This window comes from Belonocnema kinseyi, chromosome 8, assembly GCF_010883055.1.
Source record: "Belonocnema kinseyi isolate 2016_QV_RU_SX_M_011 chromosome 8, B_treatae_v1, whole genome shotgun sequence".
Classification (NCBI taxonomy): Eukaryota; Metazoa; Arthropoda; class Insecta; order Hymenoptera; family Cynipidae; genus Belonocnema; species Belonocnema kinseyi.
Window position 1 is genome coordinate 28,053,459 of NC_046664.1, and position 10,989 is coordinate 28,064,447.

General features: G+C 29.6%; 1 protein-coding gene across 4 annotated transcripts in view; it reads left to right on the plus strand.

Annotated features, from left to right (window-relative positions):
* Positions 1–10,159, plus strand: part of LOC117178747 — a 141,380-nt gene extending 131,221 nt beyond the window's left edge. For all 4 annotated transcript variants that reach the window (XM_033370179.1, XM_033370181.1, XM_033370180.1 and 1 more), the window contains one exon: positions 9,872–10,159. In XM_033370179.1, coding sequence (XP_033226070.1) covers positions 9,872–9,992 — 121 coding nt within the window. In that variant the 3' untranslated portion in view covers positions 9,993–10,159. The remainder of the gene's footprint in view (positions 1–9,871) is intronic.
* Positions 10,160–10,989: the final 830 nt, after the last annotated feature.

A 10,989-nucleotide genomic window follows, 5' to 3' on the forward strand; every position in this document is an offset into this window, starting at 1 on the left:
TACAAAAAGACAAACAAAAAAAGTTAAGCAAAAAGTTGCATTGACAACCAAATAGACGAATTTCAAATTCAAAAGTATGAAATTTTGACAGCGTAGTTGAACTTTCGACTGAAATGATGACTTTACAAAATATATAAATTTTCAAAAAATATTTATATCAAAAAATAGAAGCCAGTTGAGTTTTTTATAAAGAAAATTCTATTGTAATAAGGAATATGACTTTTCACCTTGAAAGATACATTTTCAACAAAAGAGTAGAGTTTTAAAGCTAAAAAGTCTAATTTTTCTGGAAAGAGGGAATTTATAAATCAGAAAAGATGAAATTTCAACAAAAAAGATCATTTTTAATTAGGAATGATAAATTATCAACAAGACTGTTGGAATCTTGATTTTTTTGAGATAAAAAAGAATTTTTAACAAAAGAAAATGAATTTTCAGCAAAGTTGTTCCATTTTTAACCAAAGAGGCGAATTTTTGACCAAGATGAAATTTTACCAAAAAATACGAAATTTATAGGAAAAACATACATTTTTAACTATATTATTTAATTGTAAACCCAAAAGGACAAGTTATTAAATTAAATTTCTTCGAAAGATTAGAATTTTTAACATAAAAGTTAGTTAAAAAAACCAATAGATAATTTTGAAATGGAAAAATTGCATTTTTAACAAAAAAATTAAATTTTGACGAAAATATACGATTCAGAAAAAACCTGAATTTTCAACAATAAAAAATCTAAAATCGGTGCTTCGTTGAAGTTCCTTGAACTTCGTTTTTCGATTTCACCTCGCTGTTCACCATACTGGCCAAGCAAATACTGAACCCACGTACCTTAACTAATCATTGCAAAATTAATTTTTCCACAAAATTAGCATAATCTTGAAACTAAAAAAAATGCAATTACGTCTTGACTTGCGTTCAGAATGACATACCGCCTACAAATATTGACTGCTTTAGATAAAAATGTATGAAAAAAGCTAATAAGATTCCTAAGAGAGTTGTAGAGCCTGATTTTTTAATTAGCCTTACAATTTTTGTATAAATAAACAAATACGACGAACGAAATTTCCCTTTTTCTATTTGACGTTCTCGGTGCTTTTTATTAACAGGAAAATTTTTTAAATGTTCTCAGTTTTATAAAGTAAAATTAGTTAAAGATGTTCCAATATTATATAATAAAACAAGAAAAATCTTTATGATTAAAGTAATTTGTCAGCAGAATTTTTTTATCAGTGCCAGTCATTTTAGTTCGGAATTTCATGATAATTACAGCAACATTCATAATAAGTGGATACTTATACTGATGTTTTAAAACAAATTCAATTAAAAATGCATTATTTGCGTTTATGTCACAAAAAAGTTTGTTATTTAATCAATGTCCTGCTAGTTTTATTTTCTCCTCACTTTCATTCCACTCGATCTTGAAGCTTCAGCTTTATTAAAAGAAAATTTTATTTAATTTGTTCGCAAAACCGTAGAATTAATGAACTAAGTATGACTTTTAATGGATTTATCATAAAGTTCCGAATGAAAAAGGCTGACGGAGAAACCAAAACGAATTTTTCCGTCCACAGATGTCCAAATTTCTAGTAGGAATTCACACTGCGCAAAGTTGGTTTTATTGACATAGACATTTTTGGTTCAATCCTAAACGCATTATTCATAAAAAACTTCAAACATAAAAAACTACAAACATATAAACTCCAAACCCACCAACCCTAAAGCCATAAACCCCAAACTCATATATCCCAAACCCATAAACTTTAAATCCATAAATCCCAAACACATAAACCCCAAACTCATTAACCCCAAACTCACAAACTCCAAACTTATTAACCTCAAACCCACAAACCCCAAACTTATAGACCCCAAATCCATAACTCGAAACTTATAGACCCTAAGCCCATAAACTCTAAGCTTATAGACCCAAACCCCATGAACATCAAACTCATAAACCCCAAACCCATAAACCTTAAACCAATAAACACCAAACCCATAAATTCTAAGCTTATAAACCTCAAACCCACAAACCCCAAACTTATCAAACGCGATTCCCCTAGACCCAAAATTATTGGCCCCAAACTCATGAACCCCAAATCTGTAGACCAGAAACTCATAAATCTCAAACTCATATACCCAAAACTATTAGAACCCAAACCCATGAACTATGAACACAGTTATCTCCAAATCATGAAACCAACCCTATTGACCCCAAGCTCATGAACCCAAAATCCATACACTTGAACCCCATAAACCCCAAACTACTAAGTCCCAAATCCATAAAATCCAAACCCATAAACCCTAAACTTATAAACCTCAAACCCATAAACTCCAAACTTACGAAACCCGAATCCAAAGACCCCAAAATTATAGACATCAAACTTATCAATCCCAGACTTATAGACCCCAATCCCATAAATCCCAAACCCAGATACCTTAAATTCCTGAAATTCAAATCCATAAATCTCAAACCCATAAACCCTAAGCTCACAAACCCTAAACTCATAAGCCCTAAAACTATACACCCAAAACCTATAAATCTCGAACGCCAAACCCATAATACCCAAACTTATAAACCTGAAACCTAGAAACCCCAAATATATAAACCCCACACTTATAGGCCCCAAACTCATAATCTTCAATCTTATAAACCCAAACCCCATAAACCGCAAAAACATAAACTTGTAACCCATAAATACCAAACATATAAACCTTAAACTCACAAACGCTATACTCACAGACCCCAAACCCATAAAAATCAAACCCACAAACACCAAACCCATAAAACCCAAACTCAGAAAACCTTATCCAATGCATCCAAAACGCATGGATTGAGGGTTTTGTGCCTTTCGATTTTAATGGTTTTAGGGTTAATGAGTTTAGAATTTATGGGCTTGAAGCTTATGAGTTTAGGCTTCATAAGTTTAGGGTTTATAGTTTTGAGGTCTATAATTTTGAGGTGTATGGATTTGGGGTCTATAAGTTTGGGGTTTGTGGGTTTGAGGTTTATAAGTTTGAAGTTTGTGGGTTTGGGGTTTATGAATTTGGAGTATATGGGCTTCGGGTCTGTAAGTTTGGGGTCTATAAGTTTGGGGTGCCTGGGTTCGAGGTTTAAAAGTTTTAGGTTTCTGGATTTGTTGTTTATGAGTTTGGGGTTTATGCCTTTAGGGTTAGTGAGTTTGGAGTTTGTATGTTTAGAACTTACAGGTGTGGGATTTATGGGAACGTGGATACATGCTATTTGAAGTATAAGTTGGTTTTATATCATTTCATATCTCTTTTTTATGGATAAGGCGTTAATGCTCGAATCAAAAATTTCCTTCTGAATAAAATCAAGTTTGAACAGTGCGAGCTCCTTCTATAAGCTTTTATTAAAATTAAAAAAAATTTATGATTCATGAAGAATTGAGATGTCACTGGATTTTGGTCTATTTTCTGCCACTGTGTGACGGATCGTTATTACCCTACATGTAAACCATCATTCCTAATTTTTGTTATCAATATCCGCGATGACACAAGGTCCAGTGTCGCTGGCTCTTGGACTATATACCAGCTTGTAAGAGTAATTACCATTTCGTTATGAACGGTTATCCAATCTTCTGAGCTTTTCATCCGATAAAAAAAATGAGTTATCCATAATACTTTCTCTTGCTAAAAAATGTATTTTTCTTTCACTATTGTCTACCCTGAAAATGGGTAAATTTATCTTGTCCAATTAGCCACACATCCTTGGCACTACCAAGGGACATATAAAGAGAGAAGAGCCTCAGACGGGATGACAAACCTAAAGGGGACTCCAGGGCAAGGCACGTCCGGCATCTGGGACTTGAGACTCCTGAGATTCGAGTGAGTGGCACCCTGTATGCCCGTTCTTCTGCACTTTGATCGTTTACTGCACCGATCCGACAATTAAGATCCAAAAGCATCGATCGATTCCCGAGAAAGTGGAACGATGCAAATCTTTTTCCTTTTTTTCCTCGAAGATTCTTTAAGATTCTTCGAGGCGATGCAAGTAAATTGGCACAGTCAAGGCAAGAGGTGTGCCTTTTTCTACTCCTTCACTTTTACTTTTAAAGGAAATTAAAATCAGTGCAAAATATTTTTCTATGGAAGGCAATTAATGGTAATTAATAATAATTTTAAAATTAATTTATTTATACTGTCTGTATTCATGCTCTTATGCTTTCGTTCACTGATTGCATAAATTTGTCTCTTGATTTTTTTGCACTAGCCAGTTTAACGTTTTATTAGTATACGAGGGTTTGACATTTTTTTGTAAAATTCTGTTTCTACTTAAAATTGTTGCGATTCAATAGAAATACTATATTTTTTATTCGAATATCGAATTCTCATCCTGTGAAAACCACTTAACAATTATTTTTTATTAAATTAACGCTGTCATTTTAAACATTCAAATTTAACTAGTCCAAAAGAAGGCTTAAAATTATATATACATTCAAGATATAAATCTTAAAAATCGAATAATTTTAAGCACTAATATATATTCCTAAACTTAAGATTTTTTAGTTTTTTAATGAAAAAAATTCTTTAATTTTGATGATTTAAATATAAAGTTTTATCGTTTTGGAAGATGCAGAATTAAAAACTTTGAAATTTTGTTCATAAAATAGAAAAGAAGTCAGCACAATTCAAGAACTTGTATCAGACATCTTAAAAAGTGCAGAAATTTAAATTGCAAATCGTTAAAATTTTATAGGTTGAGAATTAAAACCTTGAGTTTTGATTTATAAAATTATCAAGATTAAATAACCTTATTGTGCATCTTCAAAATTTAAGAGTTGTCAATTTTAACTCTTTAAAATTGTAAAACGATAAATTGACAATCTTAAAAATGGAAGCATTTTAATCTTGACGATTGAATATAATTTTAAAGATTTAAGTGCGAAATTACTTCTATTTTTAAGATTTGGAATTAAAAACTTGACTTTTAATCTTTAAACACCTCAACATCGTGCAATTAAAAACCTTTGAAGTAAAAATCTTCAATATTAAATGATTTCATCTTGCAAGTTTTTTAAATTAAAGAGTTTTCAATTGTTGCTCTTGAAAATTACATAGCTTTGAACTTGAAATATTAAAAATAAAACAGTTTTTATATTTGAAAATTTACAAATACAAATTATACAGGTTTAAATTTTTTGTTTACTATCAAAAATGGTCTAATTGTGATGCTTCAGATTTCAACCCTACAATAAAACTTGATTCTTTATTTCTGAAATCATCCAAATTGAAGAGTTTTTATTTATGAATCTTTAAAATCAAAGATTTTTTAACAATAAAACTTTAAAATTGAAAATTCTTTAGATGGTAAATCGTGACAAATTAAATTTTCGATTATAAATCTTCAAAATTAAACCATTTCTAAAGACAATGTTTTAAATCATAAGCCCTTAAAATGTGAATCTTAAAAATTTAATCATTTCCAATTCTTTATTTTTCCAATTTAAGAATTTTAGATTATAATTTTTGATTTAATTTCGATTACTTTCTTTCTAAATGTCTTCAATTTTTAATATTTGAAATTTTAAACGACTCTTCATTTCCAAAATCATAAAAATCACCTTAATTTAACATTTTGTTTTTATACATATTCACAGTTTCAAAGTTTTTAATTTGGAAATATACAATCAAAAATTATGCAACTTTTTGGTTTACAACATTTTTAATCCAATTTCGATGAATTACATTCAAAATTTCTTCAGATAAAAAAATTAAATATTTGATTTTTGATCCTCAGTCATTCAATATTTAAAAAGAAAATGAAATTTTCTTTGTAAATTTTTTAAATTTTACCCATAAAATAAAGAAAATTCATTTTCATATTTTGCAGATAGAACTATTTCAAAAAGATGTGCAAAATTTTATGATTTTTAAGTATGCAAATTTAAAACTAAACAAGTTGGCTAATTTTCACTTGTAAACATCTTTAAAATGGATCAGTGTCCAAAATATAAAACATCTGCAAGCTTCAGAATTCCAGAATGTCTTTTAAGAACTATTAAAAGCTATTAACTATTTAAAGCTGATTGCTAAAAAATTGAGCATTTCAGGAAACGATATTTTGAAACATAAAAAACTTTCCCAGTCCTCTAAGATATCAAACAATGTAATTGTGATTGATAATTATTTCACACATTGTTAAACCTCACGTGATAGGTATACAACTTTTATAAATATATGCAGAAATTTATATTGACATTTTGTGTACAATTTTATTTTATAATTTCTGGGAAAAGGTCCTCTAAGGTTTAGAAACTTGATGTTGTGCTTTGATAAAAACAATATTTGGGGATGATGTTAGCGAAAATGTATCATTCAAAGGAAAAGGAAAAAATAAACGAATGTTCCACGTTTAGAAATTAATTTAATTTTAAATTACTAAATTAACATACATTCAACTTAAGACATTTAAATTAAATTAAAATCAAATTTAAAATCCTATTTCACGTCCAAAATTCAAGTTAATTTATAGAATTCCTTAGAATAAAAGCAAGAATCCAACGATCAAATTAGGACAAGCACCATAAAATGTTCCTATAGTAATTTGATAAAAAATTTCCTGAAAAATAAATAAATAAATTACTTTGTGCAAGGAATTATATTGCTGAATTATATCTAGCAACTCCCCTAACTGATTACTCATGTATCTTTTTTGCTATTAATTTGCTCTGTCTATAATGATTAAAGGATCGCTTAATCTTGAAACTCGTTCTCATCACGAGCCTGATAAGAAATCCGAGACACCTTTTTCCTTAATCAGCCGTCAAAGAGTTTCTTGTCTTCTGATATCAATTAATAAGACGTCTTGTAGTCGCTTCTACATGGGGGCTAGTAATTTCCCATGGATTTTGATTTGAAATCTTGCAGCCACTGAGGTAGCCCATCTTCGAGCTAAGAGCCGTGATTCACCTGATAGAGATTAGCAATCTTTCGGCGGTCCTTATTGACGAAAATCGCATGGCGCAAAGTGATTGAGGTGCTTTTATCGCTTCGACACTCTCTTCACCTGAGCAATTTGCATACTTGTTTGAGATTTACGAGCTCCCATCTCGGATCGTCATGTTCTTTTCATTTTATTTTACTTACTTTCGTTCAAAGTATTACTGCGATTTCATCGATTTATCTCTTCCTATCTGAGAAACTGAGGATGATCTCCTTCCTCTATTTCAATATCGATTTATAGAAATTATTTCTATTGAATGTTTTTTTAAATTTCTTTCGACAAATTATGTGCAATTTATTTTATTGGGTGTCGATTTATATTTCTTGAAGAATAAGCAAAATCAATTCAATTAGGGGGCATCCATCATGGGTTTTATGCAGATTTTAAAATGATATTCTGGATATACTGTCAGAAATGTTCGGAAAATTCCGACACACTTAGGATACTTAAGTTACAGAAATTTATAAAATTGGGTTGCTCAAAACGAAATTCAGTAAATTTTATAGTAAATTTACTAGATTTTTATTCGAATTCAGAAGCGGTTTCTGGAAATCACAAATAATTTCCGAAAATTCCTAAAGGATAACAGAAATATAAGTCATCATAATGGAAAAAAGTGTAAAGTTGCATGCGCACTAGGTTGTTATAAAAACTTTTGCTTTCAATTTTTTATGAATACCAATCGGAAATTCGTTCTAAGCCACACAAAAATAAATTCTTTTTTTTTATTGGATAAAAATTATATTTAAAGGTGCCACAAACCCCGTGTAGTTAACACGTATTTCCCATAAGCAAAAAAAAGACGTTTTTCGCAATTTTATTCAGAATCCTCGATATTGTCTCAATCGAGTTGAAACTCAACTCTTCTGTTTATAATTAGTTATAGAATACAAATAAAATATCACTTTCCAAATATTAGCCCCGCGTGTCAATTTTAGAGGGTCCCAAAGATAAGTGAAAAAATGGATTTTGCGATATTTTAGCACTAATTATAATTTTTTTTCGGTTTCTTAAAAATGAAAATTGTTTTTGGTACGTAACATACCATTTCATATTGATAATAAAATGTTTAAATAAATTGCCTGAACAATTTATTATAGGTTTTAGCCATTTTCTCATAGAGTTAGAAAGTAGCTGTGTTCTCAAAAAAATTTCATTTGTCCAATTTTCGATAAGAGGGGGGCTATAGTTTATTACTGTTAACAAGTGTGAATGTTTGAATAATTTATTATTATCGTTAATAATATTCTCTTAGCTTAATGCAAGAAAATTTCAGTTTTAAAGAAATTTCACTTTTAGCCCAATTTTCAATTAAAATGAGTTGAATAATTAATTTGATTCAAGAAAATTGTTTGGTTGATAGACAGATTTTTCTTTTAATTTAGTTTTTGTTAAAAAATTTAATTTGAAATTATTTTACTTTGTTTATAAAAAATTCTATGTTAAAGATGTTTCAAGTTAAAGATTGTGTTCTCTGAATATTAAAAAGGTCAGGGTAAATAAAAAATTGGTCAAATGGGAATTAGGGAAAATTAAAAATAAAGTTTTGCGGTAACCCTCTAGTATAATATATAATCATAGGTTATCATATGTCAACCGTTTTTATTATAATACACAGAAAATTATTGTCAGAGAATATACGTTCAATTATCTATGACAAATATATTCAAAAAATGCCCCAAATTAAGGTTTATTCTTGAGAATCTTCGCTTTTATGTTTAATGAGATTTGTCAGAAGCAAGTTAGTACTGATATTTAATAAAAATGTTTAGCATCTAATCAAATTAACAATGGTTATAAACAATTTAAAAAGAATTACAGAGTAGTGAATGTTTTTTACTTGAGTAAGCGTTTTTTTTTGTTTGAAAATTCATGTTTTTTTTATGAAAAATTTTGTCTTTTATAACATTTATCTTTGTGCTCCACTTTCTTGTAGAAAAAAAATTTTTTTGTTCGCAAAAACTTAATTTCTTGCTACCAAAGTTTTGCTAATTTATCTTGGTTAAAAATGTATTTTTTTAGTTTCAGAATTCAAATATTTGGTTTAAAGTCGATGTGTTTTGTTGAAACATCGATTATTTGGTCAAAATTAATCTTCCTTGTTGACAATAATGTTCTTTTTAATTTAAAATTCAACTATTTAATTAAAACTTTACTTGTTGTGTAGTAGGCTCATCTCTTATTCTTGAAAATCTGAGCTGAAAGTCAAACTCTTGTTGAGAATTAGTATTTTTATTTAAAAATTTATCTCCTTCAGTAGATATTTCATCTTTGGTTAAAAATACACCAGTTTGGTTGAAAATGCATTTGTCGTGATTGTGATTTTAACTATTTTTTTGAAAATTGTTTTTTTCCACTAAAATCTTTCCTTATTTAAAGTACCAGCTATTACAATGTTTCTTGAAAATTTATTCTTTTCGGCTGAATGTTAAACTACTTGCTAATTCATCAAAAACATTCAGATTTGACGCCACCCCTTATCCTCCTAAATCAACTTACATAATTTTTGTACAATCCTCAAATAAATTCAAGTAAAAAACTTAGTCAGAAAAAATAACGAAAGATATGGGGAAGGGCGGTAGGGAGTTCAAAACTTACAGACCCTAATAAAGGGAGGTACGTGGTTGAAAGTTTCACGAGAAAAGGTTTACGTAATTTATACACGGTCCCTAAAAGGGTTTGTTCCGTACGACTGTCCGACCCAGGTTGCTGATTAATCTCTCTAGCAATCAGCCCAGACGAAGAGCTTCGCAAAGTCGATTGATGATGCTAGCGTTTATAAAAAAGGTATAATAAAGAAAAGCAAGCTTTTGCTTCTTTTTAAAGAAAGGAGTTAAATGAAGTAATTAGGGAACTTTATTTTTAGCATTAACCAATAGGTTATATGGTTTCTTTCTTTGAATGTAGAAAGCTGTCGTTAGCTGCACCCATGGACGTGACATCTCTGGACACGCACGTCCACGACCCGGATCGTGATTCAACCAAGCCGACGATGTTGGATTGGTCTTCCTCTCTCCTTAATTCTTGATCGCAAGTTAACGAGACGTTGCCACTAACCGCTGGACAAGTAAATTACGCGAGTTACTTTGAGATCAGAAGTCAGCTCTGCTAACGGCCGACCGTTAGGAGACGTTGTCAGAAAAGCATACTCATTTGTTTTTGGCAAATCCCGATGATTTCAGATGAAGTGATAGAAAAAGAAAAAGTAGGAAATGAGAATAGCGAATTAGGTTTTCCAGGAAAGAAAATAGATTTTTCCAGGTACCGTCATATGTCATAGTTTTAATAATTAAAGATGTTTTAACCAGAATCGAGAAATATTTAAGACCTTATTAATGTTTTTGCTGCTTCTAGATTCTAGTTAAAATCCTTTTAATAATGCAGAATGTCAATTTAGGAATGTCCAAAACTACCTTTAATGTCAAAATTATGACGGTAAAATTGGACCCTTTTGACGGTAGCTTTTTTAAAAAGTGAAATAATAATTTTCATGAGACATAGAAATTGAAGGTCTGCTGAAAATACAAAAAGCGCCACACTAAAAATTTCTCATTAAATTCAAATCTCATTATATTGTCAAAAAACTGTTTTTCTTGTCATTATTCATTTTATCAGGTTGGAACAACACAACGCTACAATCAACAATATTTTAAAGTTTCTGATTTTTTCAATTTGCACAGCAGTTTATTGATATTTATTCGTATTCACATTTCGTTTTTTGTTGTTGTTATTTTTTATTTTATCATAATGAAAAATCACTACGCGACAATCGACAATATTTTAAAGTTTCTAATTTTTTCAATTTAACCAATAAAATTTATTGATATTTTCTTAATTTCGTATTTTTTGTGGTTAATATAATCAAATTGGGTTAAATTATGTTTGTAATGAGCTTTTTTGATTGAAATTGGTGAAAATTTAACTACGTTATGGAATTTTATACAAAATTTTATACAAAATAGTTGAATTTTGCACAAAACTGTTCAATTTAAAACCTGCCAAAGTCACTCATTCGCCACATGATT